Raw genomic sequence first — 18561 nt, 5'->3', positions numbered from 1 at the left:
TTCTAGGTTAGATTCTCATTTATTGGAGGTACATACATATGTGCCCGGCGATATGCGTCGTGATAATTGGACGGACAAGTGTTTTCCACATTTGCTTACTAGTTTGCATAAACAAATTCAGTTGAGCAATAATATGGTAATCTGAGACGCTTCTCTTCTATTTCAAAGCACAGCGGTTTGAACTTATGACTTGTAGATATGGCTACAGACGCGTGCAAAATAATAGAACAGCTACTAAAGCGTAATTTTAACTGTTGCAAAGACAAACGCATTTTAAAAGATTAGTTGATTTAAAGATTTTTTCCTTTAAGCTGAAATTATGTTTATTATATGAATTTCATATGCAGTAGCTTATGTTTAGCTAAACTCTGTGGTTTCTCTGTAGAAAACCGATGAATAATGATTTAATTATTTAAAAAAATACATATATATTCATGATTCACGAAAGAAAAAAAATAAAAGTGTTCTGGTTTAGTTTTCAGTCCGTTTTGTGCTCAACATCGTCTCGAGTCTTTATAGTTTTATAGTCGCTAAGTTAACTTATTGTTATAGGTGTAAAGTGATCGCGCAGGTAACACGAAAGTGCGACAACCCTATATGTAGGTATACACATAAATACGCTCATAATGTCACCGAAATAAGTCAAGAAAAAGAACCCCGAGTGCTATTTCCGAAGTGAGCGATCCATCTGACCTTGGGGTGGGGTTACGAGAGACCCCACAACCCCAGATGGCCCAGACACCACGACCCGAGACCTCCGAGTGAAAAGAAAAACCCTCAATCAGAGTTTATGGCTCGCATTTTATTTGTTAGCCTACGAATGCAGCTTATGTCTAATACTAGGCTAGGTGAACATTAATGGAGGATTACGGGGGATCGTAGGGTACACTTAGTGCGCAGTACAAGTACATATGTATGTGTGGGCATGTTTTCTTTTTGGTTATCAGCGTGGCCAAACAAATACGACCGGAGATATCACGGCAGTTTCGAAACGGTTTTGTTGAAGGTGCTCGACGTCGACGCACATTAGGTACAAAATAGTGGGAAATTCGCGGCCTACTTGATAACGATATTCTGGGCCAGTCGCTTCACGAAGTCCACGTTCAGGAAGTTGGCCATCAGGGTGAGCACGGACTTCTTGGGCGGTCGGCAGTGCCGGAGTCCCGCCTCCTGGCAGCATACGTTCGGAAAACAGTCCAATGTGGAGGTGCACGCCTTGGGGTGCAGGTCAAAAATGGGCGGGGGTGGAGCCGTGCACTCTAGGTACTCCGTAACTGCGAAGGAATTTTGGTTTATATATATCGATATTGATATAAATGAGGAACGTTGACTTTAAGTTATATGACAAAAACATTATACCGAAATATTATGTTCGGTATAATAACTAAAAATAAATATAGCTTTGTTAATTTCCATTTATATCAATATTCGTCGAGATATGGAAATATTTTTTTTCGATTTTAAAAGTTCGGTTTTAATTTAAAAATGAAATCGGACAGATATCATACAGCTTTAATGGGTATTATCAAAAAATTCTGCCGAAAATCGACTTACATTATTGTTTTTAAACATATATACTTAGTTTTGTAGTAACTGCAAACGTATATTTTTTCTTGATCGAAGATATATTAGGTGTAAGAACTGGTTGTGTGTCTACCTCACGTGTCGTATATACCCTCCATAAAAGATAGATAAATCAGTTTACACTTACGGTAGTCGAAAGAGCGCTTCACAGGCACTGGGGCAGTTTCCAGCTCCGGCTGCGAGGTGCGGCAGTACCTTCTGCGGCCATCGGGACAACAGACCCTTGGCCAGCAGTCCATGTCCGAGCTGCACTCCTGTACATCCCACCAGAGCTCGGCCAGCGGTCTACTGGGGCACTTGCGTGGTATCAAGCCCAGAATGGCTGTTGTAAGGAACACACACTGATTAGCAGATGGAATAGGATTCCCGAATATTATTCCACTCACGAGCATGTGGCGTCTCCTCCAAAGGCTTGGGCACCCCGGAGACACAGCTGCTGGCCCCGAAGATATCACAGCACAGCTCATCCCTCTGCCAGACGGCGCAGTCCCGATCCGTCTTGCAGATCTTGGGGAAGAGCTGGAACCTCACCTCGTTCTCCCGGGGACAATCGAACCTCAATCGGAGCTCGGCAGCCGCCCGCTTGCCCTTCTCCTTGTCCTTCTCCTTATCCTTCTCCTTGTCATCGCTGGGAAAGTTGAGGGTGGGCAGGGCGATCCGGAAGGGACCATCCGTGGTGGGCTTCAGTGTGGTTGTTGTGGATGTTCTACCCGTTGTGTTGGCCAAAGGTTTCCTGGTGGTCTTGGCTGGCTTGCGCTGACTAGACTTGTCCTCCTTGGGACTGAACTTCTTGGGCGGATGAGGCTGCTTGGTGGGCGGACGCACTGCCACCAAGCTCTGCTGGCCAAAGCTCCAGAAGTTCCGATTGAAGAAGTTGAAGCCGTTGGCCAAGCTGGGACGCGGAGCTGGGGGATGGCGGATGGATGTGGAAAGCGGGTTAGCTATGTGTGCTCAGTGGCCATTAGTGTTTCTGCTCCAAATAGCAGACATTACACGTCAAGTAAAGCGCAGTTCCCGCCGCTCATAAAGAGCGTTTGAATTGGTTTTGTTTCATTATTCCGCCAGCAGTGGATCAACAATTGCCAGCCTGTTGGCCAACGCTTCCCACCCACTCCACTGTGGGCTCCATAGACCCATTCCCAGCGCAATTATGTACTTGGCTTGTTGCAACAGCTTGGACAGCATGCGCCAACAACGCCATGATCGGAGATCATTAACCGCGATGAACGACACTTCCCTGTAGGCTTTGAATTTCCAGCTCATAAAACTAGCTAATGGCGAGGCAAGTTCAGAGCGCCTTTAATTTAATTAGACCCACGCAGCCAGAAAAAAGGGGGATTCTAAAACGAAATGATCATGCAAATTGCCAGAGGCAAAGGCCTAGGCCCCAATAACTGGCGACCTTGTGTCCGTCTCTCCGGTTCGGACTTCGCCAAGGTCTCCTGGTGCAGCTGAAGCCGATTCGAAAGCCCCGGCGCTCCAGTTATCGACGCTCTGCACCTAACCTATGCACCTATGGACGCCAACGAACTCCGAACGGGTATATCAGGTTTTGGCCACAATTTGAATACACAATTGCGGTCAGAATAATGAAACGGCCAATCCAAGGTAAAACTCTTTATCTGCATTTTTTTTGCACATAATCTTGGATATATATTTGGCTATCAAAGTGGCTTCAAATGCCATTCTAATTTTTACAGCAGCAATAGGATCTCGGTAACTCACAAATTGCAAATTAGCCATTTAAGAATGTAATAAATTCATGCTTTAATAATATCTAAGCAAAAAGCCTTAAAGCGTTGAAATTATAGTTTACAAATAAGTATATTTCAGTATTTTACTGTGTTTTATTGATCAATATTATTTTGGACTCAATTAAAATATTTTTCACTTTTATTTTTATTTATTCCACGTTTTAGTTAATTTAAATATAAAAATATTAAAAATTTTAAGAAATGTCTTTTCATTTTTTTTGTATTGGTTTTAATATCTGAACATTTCATTTAAATTTAAACCATTTTTAACTTAAATTGACTTCATTTAAATAAAATGGAAACTATTTTAAATCGAATACTTTTTTTTTTTTAATCATGCATTGTATTTAATATTATGATCTAATAATTTATGTATATATTAAATGTTGACTTTAATAGTCAGATATTTGTTTTTCAAATTCCAAGTACATAGGGTATCCCATCTATTGTTGAACCCACCTAGTTCGACCTTTTCTCAGACAACTTCTTTGTCGCTGTTGTGGCTGTATATTCGCATTAACACTTTCAATCTTTATGGCCGAAACCGAAAAGCTAGGTCAGTGCCAGCATCTTCGACCAGTTTGCAAGATTTTTAATAGTCATCGCCCCACAGACTAGTTGCACTGATCTAAGATCAAAGCTAACTATCCTTGCATCATTAAACTATTTTGTGGACTCACTTGTTGTGGTAGTTGTTGTTGACGTTGTTGTGGTGGTGGAGGAGGTGGTGGTGGTTGTTGTAGTTGTGTTGGATGAGGAGGGCCTGCGCCGGCGGACGACCTGAGAGCGCCTCCGCTGGTTGGATGCACCCTGCTGCTGTGGCCGCCTGGACTGATGCTGATCCGGTCCTGAAACCACCGCAGTTTCGTGGGCTGGCTGTGGAGCTGGGAGCGGGAGCTTGTATTGTGCAACTCCGCGGCTTGTGGTGGATGCCTTGGCGGCCGTTGCACAACCGATGGTCAGGTAGAGGGCTCCCCCCGCAGCCAGGAGCTGCAACCAGACCAATCTCATTGCGTCTGATTCACTTACTGGGGGTCACTAAGCCACTGACCTTTCCGATTTTGGAGTCACTGCTGCAGTCTGTGGCACTCACTCACTCACTGATCACTCATCGCTGGTGGGAATACAGGTGGTACTGGGTACTGGGTTGCTTTATTATTGGGCAAGCGCGACTACGTTGTTCATACAGCGAGCGACCGCTTCAGACTCCCAGCTCCAATTGGCGAATGTGCAAAATCGTGGTATTTCGGCAGCGAAGCCCACCGCTGAAACAGCTAAGAGAGCTTAAGCGGGGGCTGACCCGCTCTTTAGCGCCCCAAACTGGTTTTTACTCCAAGTCTGGCTCTCAGCCAAATGGGCTCTGGCCTGCCACTCCACTGGCTGGAGCACTGGTGAAGGTGTTCCAGTGCTGCGGTGGATGCCACTAACCCACTGACGTAGAAATGAGGAAATGCGCCTGCCTGCAGCCAGGAGATTGCTTCCGGCTTTCCAAAAGGACACCATCAAATATAAAGGCAAACTTAACGCTCTTGACACTTTTGCGTGGGAATCAAGCAGGTTTGTTTACAATTTGTGGTATAGTAAACATTCATTTAGTTGTCCACAAGGAAATTGTTTGTTAGGATTACGCTTCATGTTGATTTATAGTCAAACACACACAAAGTCTAAGTGCAAAATTTATTTCAAACATTTTTTGAAATATTTTACTCACACATGGAAATGTGGTAAGAAAATTTTGCTTTTGTTTATGTCTGAATTTTTGTTTTAGTCACCATTTCCTATTCATACTTGAATCTCTGTAGTTCAACAAATAATACTTATAGCCGCAGCTTACAAATATTATAGATTTTAATTAAACCAGTGCTTGTTACATGCATTAAAAAGAAAGAATGGTTGCAATTTTGCATTATTGCACTATTGCAAAAGTGTTCTTTGAAAATTATAGACGTATTGTTCCATTTAACCTAGTACAAAAGCTAGCTATTTATAGGATAATGGTTTGTTAGCCAATCTAAATTGGCGACATGTTGCTCTACAGTTTTTCACATCATATCTCGGCAGATAGATGTAAAAACCGCCACTGGCAAAACCTCTTGATTGTTTAAAACAAGATCTTCGTGTGCGATTTAACAATGTTATTTCAGAGAGCTAAAGTTTGGGGATGACCCTCTCTCCAGCGATGCAAAACCGGTTGTATTTTGTTTTGGTAGCGGTGTTATTAGGTGACACAGACAAACTGACTGATCGGCCGTCAGTCCAAATACTAGGAAATGCACAATTTTCCGGCATTTGTCAACACAAAACTGATGCCCGCCAAGATGTAGGCTCAAATTATGACACAAAAGTACATATACGTTTCTTGTTATGGGTTTAATCAGACGGAGATTTAAACAAACTAGTGTTTTAACAAAGATCCTTCGCGGAAGGTGGTAACTGTTGGAATTCTGTGGTGGTGGCCATTCTGGTTACTTGCTTAGAGATTACTTTGGAGTCGTTTCCTTGTGTGCTTTGCCCTTGTTTAAATCCCCAAATGATTATGTTGTTGCTGCTGCTGCTTGTTGTTGCTGCCGGCATATTAATATACGCAGTCCCCCAGAGTCCGGCGACTGCTTATATTACTATGCCGATTGTTGTTTTGAGACGCGATTAACGCGTGCAAAATTGAGAAGGGGACATTTAGTCCAGCTGAAAGGAGAAAAGGTTGTAATTAGTAATGAGTTGGTCGATAGATCTCCTGGGGACTCACCTTCTTGAAGCCAATGTCGTTGGCGTACTCCCTGAAGCACTGGCGGCAGATGTTCAGGCCGTACTTGCGGATCAGACCGTGGCGGTTAGAGCAGGCACGGCTGGAATGGGATGACGAATCATTAGTTATATCGGTTCCACACAAGTTCTTCCACAGCTTGGCACAGTTTTGGTGTAGCAAAGCTGTCGCTGCACTCGACTGCACTGTTTTCATGTGAAAATCGCGCTTTCTGCCTCGTGCAGCTCTTACTTTGGCCTCCCTTAATTAAGGAAACTGTTCAAGATGTTTAAACACGTATTTCCGTACTCAACCGGGGGCAAAAGCCATTGAACAAATCTAACAAGGAAAGTCGGCAAGCAACACAAATCGGCAGACGCCATGCGTGAAAAAAAGCGGGGCGTGAATAACCTCACTTTCTACAAGCATGCCAAAAAAATCGTGCAAAATACGGGATTACGGGGCAAGCATTTAAACAAATCGTACACCAATCGGTGTGTCAGGCCACGGGCCGCACAAATCTTACCAGCATCGGGAGCCTTGGCCGTATTTGCGGGGGTGCGAGTACCAGAGAGTAGCGAAACCCATGTTGGCGTTTTTCGACGAGAAAGAAAAAGAAAAGGAACTAGGGAGGGCAGTCTGAGGTGCAGAAACATCGATGACATCGATGTTTTCACAATATCGGTCTTATCGATGTTTGGCAGGGACTATCAATGTTTATCCATCACTAACGATATCTTTCTGTTAGTTCGACGTTTGGCTAACATTTCGCTGTTGGTTCGACGTTTGGCTAACATTTCACAGCGAAACACAAACCCACAAGTATGAAAATTTACCGCTAGAGGTGGGGAAAATTCGATGCCAACAGCGATGTTTTCAATAAGTCAGTCTTATCGATGTTTGGCAGAGCTTGTCAATGTTTATCCGTCTCTAACGATATTTTCCTGCCACTGTTAACTTCTTACTCAAGTTCTAGCTCACTGTTACAGATTTCACGGCAGTTCATGCGCACATCAGTCAAGTTCTTGAACACTCAAGAACTCCACTCCATTTCTTGCCCACTTTCTGTTTAAATTCTTAACATCTGCTGAAATGCACTCACTATTTAACACCACTCTTGTAAGAAATCTTAATGTTTTTAAATTCGACTTTCTATTGTAAAATAAGGTTCAAAGAAATTATTGCGGGCGATGTTAAAAGCCGGTCAATTGCTCTGTGTGGAAAATGTAATAAATTATAAGAAATATTTTTAAGCCCTTAAGGGTCAAAACTGCAAACCTTTAAACGTTAAAATTAGCATTTAAAAGAGGGAGGGCGTAGCCACTACCAAGGTGGCACCACCATTAGCCAGTGGCCCCTGTATTCCTATGGCGCTTTATTCAAATTTGAATTCGACTTTTACATATAAGTATCCGAAAACAGTGGGTGGGACGGATTGTTTTTGACAACAACCACCCTGGCATTTTCACCACCTTGCATTGGCGGCTGACCTGGCTGCGGCTCGAACATGCTCAACATATCCATATCCTGCTGGGCCGGATCTTCGAAGACAATTATCTCCTGCTCTGAGCCACCCGCCTCCATTGGCACTGCCTGGCCATACTGCGACATAAGGAAATTGTTGTTCACGCCGTTCATTGACAGGCACATCAATTCGTCATTCTGCTCTGGCAGGACGGAGTACTGCATCCCCGGATCGCCAGTCTCTACCAATCCGGACCCCGAGCCAGAGGCCTCCTCCAAAGGAGCTTGCTCGTCCGGATGATGCTTGGCCTGAAGGGCGGCGGCTGCAGCCGACTCCAGCTGGAACTTCTGCATCTGCATCATCAGTCGCGAGTTGGCGTCCAGGTGGGCGTGGCGCGCCCGGATGTGCTTGTCCCTGTCGCCACGCTGCCGGAAGGTCTTGGTGCAGAAGAGACAGCTGTACGGCTTCTCGCCGGTGTGGATGCGCTGGTGGTTCTTGAGGGCATCCGCTCGGTAGAACCGCTTGCCACACTCCTCGCACTCGTAGCGCCGCTCGCCTCGATGGATGAGCCGGTGCTGGTAGAAGACGGACCCAGTCAGGAAGCGCTTGCCACACACCAAACAGAGATATGGTCGTTCGCCCGTGTGGCACTTCCGGATGTGGTCGTTCAGGTCTGGTCGGATGGTAAACTTCCTGTCGCAGTTCTCCTCCTGACAGACAAAGGGCTTGACACCTGATGGGGGAGGAATAGATCACCTAAGTGGCCGTCTGATCTACTTAAGCCCATCAGCTCTGAGCTAAAGCTTGGTTTGTTTGTCTATGAATTTGGAATCATAGTTTATGGAATCATGGAATATTTGAGTAACAGCTTCTGCTATGATTCTTTATAAGATTCTTTGAAGTAATGAAAAAATGCATCTTCAGCTGAAGACAGTCTTGTATATTCTTAAGGCGGAAATGATTGCCCATAGCAAAAAAAGGCTTATAAATTAGCAAGTATTGGCCATTTGCCCAATTTTTTTGAAATAAATTGGACCTGTGTCAGCTGAAGAGTTTACATTCATACACAAATGAAGAATATGCGAAATAGTTTAAAACTAATTCGATGACTATCATATAAATTAAATATAATAATGAAAATAAATAGATTGGTTACTCTAGCCCATGATTCCATGAGCTTATTATTTCAATGAGCCCGTCATTTCGATCGAAAACCTGAGAGCCGAGCTGTGAGTTGATTAACTCGAGCTGTTTTGTTGAAGGGGGAGTTGTGTGCTCTATAATCTACGAATAGTTCTCACCCTGGTGGAAACGCAGGTGCTGCCACAGATGACTAGATTGGGTGTAGGACTTCCCGCAGATGTCGCAGAGGTACTGACGCAAGCGACCAGTGCCCGTGCTGCGGGTCTCCTTCTCACGTTTCTTCTTGTTTAAATGCTTCTCCTCATTGTGCGCCTGGATCTCGTTTGCAAACTCGAAGTTGACCTCGCAGAACTCGCAGGGCAGCAGCAGCTTCTTACCACTCGCGTTGAGACGCGGAAAGTAGTGATATGAGGTGTACCTAGCAGAGCGAAATAGCTGATTATCCTGCTGGATTAAAAACCCGTTCAAGAACTTACCGATGCTCCTGCAAAAGGTCCGTGTTGGCGAACTTCAGCTCGCACACATTGCACACAAAGTAACGACTCAGTGTGACACTTAGCGACCTGTTCGCCTCGCGCATGAAGATGCAGTCCGTCTGGAAGTGGATGCTGGCCTCCTTGGCCGTGTTCATCTGGATGTCGCAAGCGGTGCACTCGAATCGCCGCTCTGCCACATGGGAGGCCGAGTGGATGAGCAGCTCTGCGATGTCGGCGAAGATGTACTCGCAGAACTCGCACTGCAGAATGCTGCCCAGGATCAGACTGGTGAATAAGTCCTTCTCCAGTCGGCTGATCTTTTGCTGCATGGTTGTGATTGTGACCTCTCCCGCCAGCCACATTTCGCTGTCCAGCATGAACTCCTTTAAATCCAGCTCGGCGTTGGAGGATCGAATTTCCGGAGAATCATACAGACGTGGCTGCTCCGGAAAGTGAATGAGCCCGTGCTCCAGGGCCACCTGCGGATCGTAGAAAAGTCGACCGCAGGCGTTGCACTTGACCACCACATGGAGCCCGGCAGCCGGAACTGTATGCGGTTGCAGGCTGGTCGCCAAGGGGATCAGATCCAGGGCGTGCTTCTCCATGTGGCGCACCAATCCCGAAGCATGCACAAACTTGCGATCGCACATGGTACACTCGTTGGGTCCCTTACCCGACTTCCGGTTCCGCGAGCTATCGATGCCAGTGGTCAGGTCGTACTTCATCTCGTCCTTCATGTAGCGACACAGGCGCACCTGGTTCTCAAGAATCACACGCTCGCTGCTCGGTTTGCTGGGCGGAGCAGCAGCAGCAGCAGGAGGAGCACACAGAGTCGGGACAGGCAGAGGCTTCTCTTGCTGGGAAACTACCACTTCTACGGGCTTCCGCTCGACATCGAATTCGCAGGAGTGGCTCTTGAAGGCGGCAGTATCGTACTGAACCAGACATTGGGGGCATTTTATGCGACATCCGGTTGTTGCAAATGAGCTGGAACGCGATACTGAGGGAAAAGAAGAACAATCTTATGTTAATACTCTCAAATGCATCCAATAGGCTTACCATGAAACACCGACTGCTCGGTGGTCATCTTGCTGCTTTTGACCCCGGCCAAAAAGTCGCGAATCTTCAGTTGCTCCGCCTGCGGATCAAAGCCTTTCTTGCCGTCAGCCTCCTGCAGGATCTGCTTGAGAGCCGGATCCGCCAGGGTGCGCTCCACCACCACTTCGGTGGGCATTTGGATGGCTGGCGACGGTGTCACGGTAAAAAACCTAGAGAGCTCCTCGTGGCTGACGATCTTCTCCAGGTCGCCCTCACCCTCGTTGGATGCCAGCACTGTGGCTCCGGGTTGCAGGTCATCGGGACTCAACTCCGTGTCCACAACCACTTCGATCTCAGCCAGCGTATATTCACCCGTAACATTGACATTCATGGCTATCGGAATCTCAAAGTGCAACAATTTGGGAGAAATTTCGGCTAAACAACTTGTTTGAGATGTTAAAGTATTAATTCAGGTTGCACATGCGCAGTTCGACGGATTGAAATAGATTAATGATTGAAATTTTCCAAGAACTAGAAAAGTTTGTATCAAAATTCGTACGAAACAATGCGACTGCTGACAAGTAGGGAAATGAGATTTGTTTTCAACGAATCGAAAGAAAGTTGGCTGGTTTGACAGTAAACTCTATGAAAACGAACAACTCTATAGGGTTCCTAACAACGTGGAAGCTTGCCACTTTGTATTTTGTTATTCTCCAAATACTTTTCAAACCTTTAGATGTGCTTCCTGCTGATAAATTTTATGTTTTTTTTTTTAACGAGTGCCTATAAAAACATATTTTTTAAATTAAATAAAGTTTAAACTAGAACTAAATACGGTACAAAATGTTTTGTTCCCGAGTCTAGATTCACTTCTTTAAAAGTGTGGGTGCTACTCGTTTTTGTTATGTTCATGTACTTAAAAAAAGAAACCAACCACATTGAAAAATATTTATTTTTAAAGAAAACAAGCAAAAACGCTATAGCCGACTATTAGATACCCGTTACTCAGTTGACAAATTTTATAGTTCTCGAGATCTTGACGTTCATACGGACGGATAGACGGATAGACGGACAGACAGACATGGCTAGATCGACTAGGCGATTGATCCTGATCAAGAACATATATAGTTTATATAGTCGGAAAAGATTCCTTCTCCCTGTTTTATACTTTTTAAGTTGAATATGTACTTAAGATTTCATTGAATTTTAAATTCTGAATTATTTTCCAGAAACAACAATCTAAGAAAAGGCATGTCAACTGAAATTAGATAAGATTGGAAGTAAATAACAGCATACCAATTTTTGAATAAACAAATACACTTTGTATCTAAGAGCTCGAATCTTGAGTGTCTTTACATCAATAATATTTTATAATATTTATAGTATAGTAAGGTTAATAGCTGAATGTGTTTCATAAAGTCGTTTCCGCTTTTTGCAGACATTAGTCATTAGTCAGTTTTCTGGTTTTGGACTTACCCAACCAGCAAGGAATATGACAGGTAAAGCGCATATCATAGACTTTTACAAAAATGTAGTTCATGCCAATTGTTTATGTTTTCCTTTGGCTCAGGCTGTCGGAGTCGGCGTCGCTGGCCCAGGTGATTACTGGCCCCCAGTTATCAGTTATCAGTTTCGGTTTCGGTACCTCCGCTCCAGATAAGGCGCTTCGCGAAATGAGTAAACGCAGTGCCTAACATGACATACTGCCGCCGTTAATCAGTCCCACAAAACGCTCTGTGCCGTACAAACGCCCGCCGATCCAATCCGTTTTCTCTGTCCAGGATCTGCAGAATCCCTGGACACAGCGCTCTCCGGTGCACACGGTAATTGCCACTTGATGATCCTCCTTATCCTCCTGCCCCTCCCCCACACGGGCATTGATTTATCCGGTTTACCTGGTGACTGGGACGGTCGATGAGTCACCTCGACGAAGGCCCACCGCGATCCGAATTCAAAATTGATAAAACCCAAGTTGCGCCAGCAATTCTTATCTGCAAATTGGCTACTAGATAATGCCGCTGGGCAGTGTGGACGCACGGCGGCTACGGGGAGTGATCCAAGACAAAGCCAGTGGGCGGGACCTCCTTTGCAGCCCAACTAACGCAGATCCCAACTACGTATCCGCTTTTCCAGCGCCATGGAGGATTACTCGTACGCCTACATCTCCGAGCCCGTGGAGTTTCGGCAGCTGGAGGGCCGGGCCATTGACTTCCGCAAGACCTTCGATCTGCGGGGCCAGGGTGGCGACGAAATGCTCCAGCTGTACTTGCGGAAGGCCAACCTGTCCGACGACCTCGAGCGTCTGCCGGCTATTAAGCGGCGCGCTTATGTCTATGACATAATTAGGAGCAATAAGGGTCCCGGTTACTGGGTGGTAATGTCTTGCAGCAGAGTTCCTCTATCAGACACAAAGTCCACGATGCACAGCCCTGTCCTGAACGCAGCCGTTTCCTTTCCTTGCAGCCTCCTTCCATGCAAGTGAGCACCGACGTCTTCGCCCATCCGCCGCCCGCAGTTCGTCCACCGCCTTCCTACGCCGACAACGCCAGCTACAACGCCAGTCTCGACGGCATGAAGAGCTCCTCCTCCTCGAACAGCCTGGACAGGTACGTGGGCGCTCCGCCCTGTGTGGCTCTGGCCGGTCCCAGCTTCGCCACCAGTGTCCTGGTCAGCAAAAAGGGCTCCAAGTACGAGATCAGCGGACCAGTCAACTTTCAGCACGTCTCCGGCGATGTGTTGCGGGATCGGACGCGAAACGCCTTCGATCTGAACGCCGACTCCAACGACAAGGTGCTGAGGAAGTACATGATGGAGCGAGGCATTACGGAGGAGGACATAAGCGGCATGCGACACCAAGATGTGGTCAAGAAGATTGTCCATTCCAATTTTACATGGATGGTAGGTACTAAAAGTCGAGTTGAATCGTTTAATACATTTTTCCCTTTAGCCATCAAAGGGTGATATGCAGGCCAAGCCGCGAGTCCAGGAGCAAGCCAGGCCGCTGCTCTATGCCACCATTTCCACCAACAACACAATTACTCCTCCTCCCTCGCCCCCGCCGCCTTCAGTGGCCTCTGTTTCGAAGCCATCGGCTGCTCCGAACTTCTCCAACTACGCCTCGCTCACGTCGCGGTTTGTGGATATCACCGACTTGGATTTGCCTGGTCCAGCACCGGCTGCTCCAGAGCATGTTAATGCCAGACGGCAGGAGGTGGGATCAGTGGTTCCCGTCCAGGTTCAACCGCAGCAGGTGAACAGGCCAAAGGTTCCGCCGCCTCCTTCGGCGGTCACGGCGAAAAATACACATGGCTATCCGGCGGCCATCGACATTCGCCAAGTGCGCCCCTCGGTTCCACCCAAGGTGTCCAGTGAGACGTATGCCACCATAGCGCCACAACGAAAGGCGGGCACCATGCGCATACCACCGCCAGCGCCTCCTAAGCCATCGATAGTGCCCAATACCAACTCGGTGGCTTCCATGGGATCGCTGTACGCTGTGTCCCCGGTGCAGCATGCGCCAGTTGCCAAGCCACCGCCACCTTCTCCTCCGGCCAAGCCGACTTCAAGGATTCCATCTGCCTATGTCCCACCGACGCCGGTGCAGAATATTAAGAATACTGGCAGTCAGGTGCCACTTCCTCCTCCTCCTCCACCAGTTGCAACTGCATCAGTGCCACCCCCGCCACCCCCAATGCCAGTTGCAGCTGCAGGAGGAGCTCCTCCTCCACCGCCGCCCCCACCAGCTGTCTTGGGAGGAGTTCCGCCACCGCCTCCAATGCAGAAGACACAGCCCCAGGCTGCTCCTCCTGCCAACTCCGGCGGAGACCCGAGGGATGCGTTCCTGGCCAGTATACGTCAGGGAGTTGCATTAAAGGTATTACTTATGAAACACTTCCTTACCAGAATTGTTAATTCGTGTCCGTTTTTTCTATAGAAAGTGGATCAAAAGGCAGCCACCATAAGCGGTATCAAGCCACGTCCGGAACAAAAGCCAGCAACCACCGATTTTCTGAGTGAGCTAAAGCTGGGAATAACTCTAAGACGAATCAAAAATCCAGCAGATAATCCCTATTCCGAGGAATCAGAATCGCAAGCGTAACTTAAACGATTTCACCGTTAAACTTTTGACTGCGCCGCGTTTTACAACACTGAACCGGGCTGCCAGACTGAGAAAATCGGCCTTTACTAAAAATTCCGCAAAAATACTTGTAATATTATTATTAATCACCATGACAAATGCACCTTAACGTTTGTTAATAAACTTGTTTTCGCTAGATATGATAGAGCTTATCAATACGGCTAGAAATTAACCCATAAGAAAACGATTGGTTGAGCTTTCAATTTAACTACAGTGCTCACTCGCAGGAGTGAACATGAAATCCGTGGGCTGTTACTGTTTCGAATGTTCATCCTTTATTGAATAACAAAATATACATAATCTTTAAAAGAATAAGAAGGTATGTCATGAATATTTTTTTCTTTGTTATGAGGGGTTCCCTTAATCCAGGCTCGCTCTGCCGACAGAGCACTGTAGTTTGTTTGTACGTGTGAGAGAGACAGTTGAAATCAGCCGGTGAGAAGAGAATGCGAGGCAATCGCTGGAATCACTTCTGATTTGGACCTTTGATAGATAAGTAGCAATAAGTGGAGCACAGGTGAGACTGCACTTTTGCACACCTAGGACTGGACAAACGCATTATCTACGCAGAAATTAAAGAAGAACCATTATGCAACGCATTGCTATCATTGGAGGAACCGGCATGACCGGCGAATGTGCCGTGGATCATGCCTTGCAAAAGGGTAGGGGACCTCACAGGTCAAAAAATCAGTTTTTTAAACTCTTAGTTTTGCAGGTCTCACGGTAAAACTGCTGTATCGCAGCGAGAAAACTGTTCCAGAGCGATTCAAGTCCAAAGTGGAACTGGTCAAGGGCGATGTGACCAACTACGAGGATGTGAGAGGCCTCATTGAGGGCGTAGAGGCGGTGGCCGTCATCCTGGGCACCCGCAACAAGCTGGAGGCCACCACGGAACTCTCCCGTGGCACCGAGAACCTCATCAAGGCCATGAAGGAGGCCAAGCTGACCAAGTTCTCCATCGTCATGTCCTCGTTTCTCCTGCGCACGCTTCAGGAGGTGCCCGCTGTATTCCACCGCCTGAACGAGGAGCACCAGCGCATGCTGGACCTGACCAAGGCCTCCGGATTGGACTGGATTGCCATCCTGCCGCCGCACATCGCTGATGAGCCGGCCACCGGCTACACCGTGGTGCACGATGAGGCCCCCGGCCGCATGGTATCCAAGTACGATCTGGGAAAGTTCATTATCGACAGTCTGGAGCAGCCGGAACACTACGGCAAGGTGTGCGGCATTGGCAAGAGTCCCAAAAGTGCCTAGAACAATCCATCATCGAATGGGATTGTGACCAATTGCAGCTGATCATTTGAGTCGTACAAATAATATTCTAATTAATATTTTGGCAAACGTCTACATACCCGTATGTAATGTGAGCTCACAATAAACTTTCCATTTTAGAGAACACGAATTTAATTGCAATTACGTGCAGAAACGCTTTGGCATCGGCCACCAAAATGTCGCCACATTAGCACCTGTCGCGCCAAACGCCTTGCAGGTATTTAAAAAATGTGTAACCATAAAAGATAGCCGTGCCCCAGTCAAGCCAGTGAAGATCAACAGCTTCCGCTTTCGGAGAGGCGTACGCCGCACCCTAGTCGTAGTCTCTCGCCATAGCTATAGCCCCATCGAGAGAGATCCGTCAGACTGTTGACAGCGGAGAGGAATCGAGATCTCTGTGTGCCTTACATCACTGCGGGTTATTTCTGTAACACAAACATGACGCTCGCTGGGCGGGCATTAACCATTTGGGCACCGAGCCCCCGTCAAATTTGGCTGCGCAAAAATAACATTAATTTATAGACGACGCCGTCGCCGCAGCCGCCGTGAACTTGAACTTGTCATCTGTGGCGAGGTGGACGCTTGGATGCATCGCATCACTCATTCCGCTAGAAAGGCATTTCCGTCGTAACCACTTCCGCCCAGAAACAACAACAGATGGAACCTTACATTTCTACGCATTTTATTGGAAGTTATTGCCCTCGTTTAGTGCTTAATGCTAAGGCTCGATATGTCTATATGCTATGTTTCGTTGGAAGATACTTGAGCTTCTTATTATCATCATCGCTGGCAGGTAAATTTTCATCTAGTAGCAATTATGCACACACTTGAACAAAACCATAACAAATAATAATAGCTAAACATAGTTAGGATTAGGTTAACATTAGCCTTATACATGTACCGAACAGCCCGGGGGTCACCTTTGTCATACAAAAAGAACCAAAAAGTTTAAAAAATACATGCGGAAAGTAATATTGAAAAATCAACACAAGCGTTTGGTGAATGTTTGCTTATCGGTGTAATGGAATCAAAAGCTTTAGCTGCCCGTAGGCCGCTCAAGGAACGTGGCACTCATCCCTGCATTTGGCAGAGTGCCTGGCGTCCACAGGTTATGGCTCTGAGCAGCTGCTGGCAGGTAAACCCGTAAAGAATTTCAAGCGTTTGCCAATTTGACTAGTTCACTGCCACTCTCTGATCGGGCTCGGCATGGCCCAATTTGGCTAAGCCAACTACCACTGGCGTTGACGTCTATAAGACCTTTTTCATGTATTTCTTTTTGGCATTTTGCAGACTGGGCAGCTCGCAGTGACGCGGACCGTACATCGTGACGGGTGCGCAGTACTCGTAACCGATGCGCTCGTAAAAACCATCCTGGTCGATGGTGGACAGATAGATGGTCTTGAGGTCCAGCACAACGCGGCAATAGTCCTCGGCGAACTTCATGATCAGCTTGCCGAATCCCTGGCCGCGGTGCCTCTTGTCCACCACCACGGACTCCACGAAGCATGCCTTCTTCTTTGAGGTGATCGGGCTGAGCTTCAGGTGGGCGATCACGCGGCACATGCCCTCGGTAGTCAGCACCAGGCTACAGGGCAGTGTGTCGCAGGAGGCCTCCAGGGAGCGCATGCGCGCCGTTTCCGATCGGGGCCACTCGGCGTTGATCAGGGCGCAAGTGTCCTTCATCAGCTCCGGGTAGTTGTGGATAGGCACCACGTTGAACGGACTGCCGCTGACATTGAATGGTGGAAGCCCCTGCAAATGGTAGGTGGTTAGTTTATGTGACTACAGTTAGTTTTTAGGCTGGAAGAGATTGGTTTTCTGGTCGTTTACTTCATAGTACGGCTCCGGCTTTATGTAGCGCATATCGCTGAAACTGACTGAAGCTCGGATCTGGAAGGGACCCGCTTATGCCTAAAAAGTGTGCGACAATCTAGAAGAGAATAGAATTGAGTCGTTTCGGAACAAAGACCATCCTGATCAGTGTTGGGTGTATACGTAGATATTTCCACCTAGGTACAACTTTGTAATACTTTTTAACTCGTTCTATGTACGATTATAAAGTTAAAACATTTTTTAGACCTAATTACATTTATTATCGTTATTTTTATATTAATATATTAAATTGTCATTTTGTATATATTATAAATATATTTAACTCGAAATTTTGTTATGTAATTCTGAAGTTCTTAAATTGAAAACTTTAAATTTGTACCTCTTACCATCAGCTGGGAATTTTTATATGAAAACTATCTTTACCCCACCAAGGTACAAAAAGCTACTACCTTCCCCAACACTGATCCTGGCACACAGAACAAATAGACGGTTATTTACACGGGATACGCAAGATATCTCAGGCGGAATAAACAAAGATTGGCAGCCATGGAAACAGCACAGACATACACGCAAGAATATATAGTTGAAAATCAAGGTGAGGCGTAAAAAAAGAACGTTTTCGTATGTGCGCCTGGCCGAGAATCGAACGACCTTGACTGGCCGCCTACAAAAGCGTATATACACTACTCATAAGTATGTACACGGATGGGTGGGTGGTGTGCGGGTGATTCTGGGAGGCGTCTATGTATGGACAATGGCTCCGGAGTTCACCATTGATTTGCAAGCTGATGTAACTGGAGATGAGTGGTTACCATTGCAAGAGCTTTGCGCTGCTGGGCTTCTGATTCCCGTGCGCCACGACGAAGTGAACAGAACGAACTGATATGGATCCCAATATTGAGGCGACGTCCCAGCAGAAATGGGCTCGATTCGCTTAATAATCAGACTCTTTGTGTTTGTGTTTGTGTCGGCTGCTACGAATCAACTGCGCGCCCGGAAAATTGAATATCAGTTTGATTTAAAACGGAATTTGTTTATTTTTAAACTTTTTCGCATACGCTGCCGCAGCTGCTTCTTCTTCTCCGCCCCAAACACAGGGATGCCACCTGGCG

General features: G+C 46.6%; 6 protein-coding genes across 11 annotated transcripts; 2 read left to right on the top strand and 4 right to left on the bottom strand.

The window, feature by feature from the left end:
• The first annotated feature begins 493 nt into the window (after window positions 1-493).
• On the top strand, window positions 494-14479 carry LOC128251785 (uncharacterized). Of its 3 annotated transcripts, XM_052978955.1 has the most exons (5): window positions 11575-12026; window positions 12337-12577; window positions 12667-13101; window positions 13151-14077; window positions 14138-14479. In XM_052978955.1, the coding sequence occupies exons 2-5, from the start codon at window positions 12341-12343 to the stop codon at window positions 14300-14302; spliced, it is 1764 nt and encodes a 587-aa protein (XP_052834915.1). In that variant the 5' UTR covers window positions 11575-12026; window positions 12337-12340; the 3' UTR covers window positions 14303-14479. The 3 variants fall into 3 exon arrangements, with proteins under 3 accessions (XP_052834917.1, XP_052834915.1, XP_052834916.1); XM_052978957.1 differs by lacking the exons at window positions 11575-12026; window positions 12337-12577 and adding an exon at window positions 494-571; XM_052978956.1 differs by lacking the exon at window positions 12337-12577 and having other exon boundaries at window positions 11586-12026.
• On the bottom strand, window positions 808-4959 carry LOC128251795 (uncharacterized). The gene is made up of 4 exons (XM_052978971.1): window positions 4019-4959; window positions 1971-2489; window positions 1712-1906; window positions 808-1274 (listed from the first exon to the last, which is right to left on the bottom strand). The coding sequence occupies exons 1-4, from the start codon at window positions 4347-4349 to the stop codon at window positions 1057-1059; spliced, it is 1263 nt and encodes a 420-aa protein (XP_052834931.1). The 5' UTR covers window positions 4350-4959; the 3' UTR covers window positions 808-1056.
• LOC128251811 (40S ribosomal protein S29) lies at window positions 5690-6767 on the bottom strand. Its single transcript, XM_052978997.1, has 3 exons — window positions 6608-6767; window positions 6085-6184; window positions 5690-6023 (listed from the first exon to the last, which is right to left on the bottom strand). The coding sequence occupies exons 1-3, from the start codon at window positions 6667-6669 to the stop codon at window positions 6015-6017; spliced, it is 171 nt and encodes a 56-aa protein (XP_052834957.1). The 5' UTR covers window positions 6670-6767; the 3' UTR covers window positions 5690-6014.
• LOC128251781 (testis-specific zinc finger protein topi) lies at window positions 7399-10945 on the bottom strand. The gene is made up of 4 exons (XM_052978947.1): window positions 10225-10945; window positions 9166-10165; window positions 8848-9107; window positions 7399-8279 (listed from the first exon to the last, which is right to left on the bottom strand). The coding sequence occupies exons 1-4, from the start codon at window positions 10592-10594 to the stop codon at window positions 7480-7482; spliced, it is 2430 nt and encodes an 809-aa protein (XP_052834907.1). The 5' UTR covers window positions 10595-10945; the 3' UTR covers window positions 7399-7479.
• A 263-nt stretch (window positions 14480-14742) lies between the features above and the next one.
• LOC128251807 (flavin reductase (NADPH)) lies at window positions 14743-15746 on the top strand. The gene is made up of 2 exons (XM_052978989.1): window positions 14743-15003; window positions 15057-15746. The coding sequence occupies exons 1-2, from the start codon at window positions 14931-14933 to the stop codon at window positions 15596-15598; spliced, it is 615 nt and encodes a 204-aa protein (XP_052834949.1). The 5' UTR covers window positions 14743-14930; the 3' UTR covers window positions 15599-15746.
• A 573-nt stretch (window positions 15747-16319) lies between these two features.
• LOC128251809 (N-alpha-acetyltransferase 80) lies at window positions 16320-18535 on the bottom strand. Of its 4 annotated transcripts, none has more exons than XM_052978992.1 (3): window positions 18262-18535; window positions 17447-17546; window positions 16320-17368 (listed from the first exon to the last, which is right to left on the bottom strand). In XM_052978992.1, the coding sequence occupies exons 2-3, from the start codon at window positions 17477-17479 to the stop codon at window positions 16865-16867; spliced, it is 537 nt and encodes a 178-aa protein (XP_052834952.1). In that variant the 5' UTR covers window positions 17480-17546; window positions 18262-18535; the 3' UTR covers window positions 16320-16864. The 4 variants fall into 4 exon arrangements, with proteins under 4 accessions (XP_052834952.1, XP_052834954.1, XP_052834953.1 ...); XM_052978994.1 differs by lacking the exon at window positions 18262-18535 and adding an exon at window positions 17948-18250; XM_052978993.1 differs by lacking the exon at window positions 18262-18535 and adding an exon at window positions 17836-17853.
• Window positions 18536-18561: the final 26 nt, after the last annotated feature.

The sequence above is a fragment of the Drosophila gunungcola genome, chromosome 3R (assembly GCF_025200985.1).
Source record: "Drosophila gunungcola strain Sukarami chromosome 3R, Dgunungcola_SK_2, whole genome shotgun sequence".
NCBI classification, from domain to species: Eukaryota; Metazoa; Arthropoda; class Insecta; order Diptera; family Drosophilidae; genus Drosophila; species Drosophila gunungcola.
The sequence above is the reverse complement of the archived record's forward strand: the minus strand, read 5'-3'. Positions and strand labels throughout refer to the sequence as shown.

What these genes read in the sequence shown, in the direction of transcription:
- LOC128251807 (XM_052978989.1), top strand. Translation starts at nt 14,931, where the DNA reads ATGCAACGCATTGCTATCATTGGAGGAACCGGCATGACCGGCGAATGT. An exon ending in GGATCATGCCTTGCAAAAGG is followed by an intron (nt 15,004 to 15,056) that starts GTAGGGGACCTC and finishes TTAGTTTTGCAG; the next exon opens with GTCTCACGGTAAAACTGCTG.
- LOC128251781 (XM_052978947.1), bottom strand. Translation starts at nt 10,594, where the DNA reads ATGAATGTCAATGTTACGGGTGAATATACGCTGGCTGAGATCGAAGTG. An exon ending in CGAGCAGTCGGTGTTTCATG is followed by an intron (nt 10,166 to 10,224) that starts GTAAGCCTATTG and finishes CTTTTCCCTCAG; the next exon opens with TATCGCGTTCCAGCTCATTT. An exon ending in GCACCTGCGTTTCCACCAGG is followed by an intron (nt 8,280 to 8,847) that starts GTGAGAACTATT and finishes CTCCCCCATCAG; the next exon opens with GTGTCAAGCCCTTTGTCTGT.
- LOC128251811 (XM_052978997.1), bottom strand. Translation starts at nt 6,669, where the DNA reads ATGGGTTTCGCTACTCTCTGGTACTCGCACCCCCGCAAATACGGCCAA. An exon ending in GGCCAAGGCTCCCGATGCTG is followed by an intron (nt 6,185 to 6,607) that starts GTAAGATTTGTG and finishes ATCCCATTCCAG; the next exon opens with CCGTGCCTGCTCTAACCGCC.
- LOC128251809 (XM_052978992.1), bottom strand. Translation starts at nt 17,479, where the DNA reads ATGCGCTACATAAAGCCGGAGCCGTACTATGAA. An exon ending in AGCCGGAGCCGTACTATGAA is followed by an intron (nt 17,369 to 17,446) that starts GTAAACGACCAG and finishes TACCATTTGCAG; the next exon opens with GGGCTTCCACCATTCAATGT.
- LOC128251795 (XM_052978971.1), bottom strand. Translation starts at nt 4,349, where the DNA reads ATGAGATTGGTCTGGTTGCAGCTCCTGGCTGCGGGGGGAGCCCTCTAC. An exon ending in GGAGGAGACGCCACATGCTC is followed by an intron (nt 1,907 to 1,970) that starts GTGAGTGGAATA and finishes TCCTTACAACAG; the next exon opens with CCATTCTGGGCTTGATACCA. An exon ending in GAAGCGCTCTTTCGACTACC is followed by an intron (nt 1,275 to 1,711) that starts GTAAGTGTAAAC and finishes ATTCCTTCGCAG; the next exon opens with TTACGGAGTACCTAGAGTGC.
- LOC128251785 (XM_052978955.1), top strand. Translation starts at nt 12,341, where the DNA reads ATGGAGGATTACTCGTACGCCTACATCTCCGAGCCCGTGGAGTTTCGG. An exon ending in AGGGTCCCGGTTACTGGGTG is followed by an intron (nt 12,578 to 12,666) that starts GTAATGTCTTGC and finishes CTTTCCTTGCAG; the next exon opens with CCTCCTTCCATGCAAGTGAG. An exon ending in ATTCCAATTTTACATGGATG is followed by an intron (nt 13,102 to 13,150) that starts GTAGGTACTAAA and finishes TTTTCCCTTTAG; the next exon opens with CCATCAAAGGGTGATATGCA.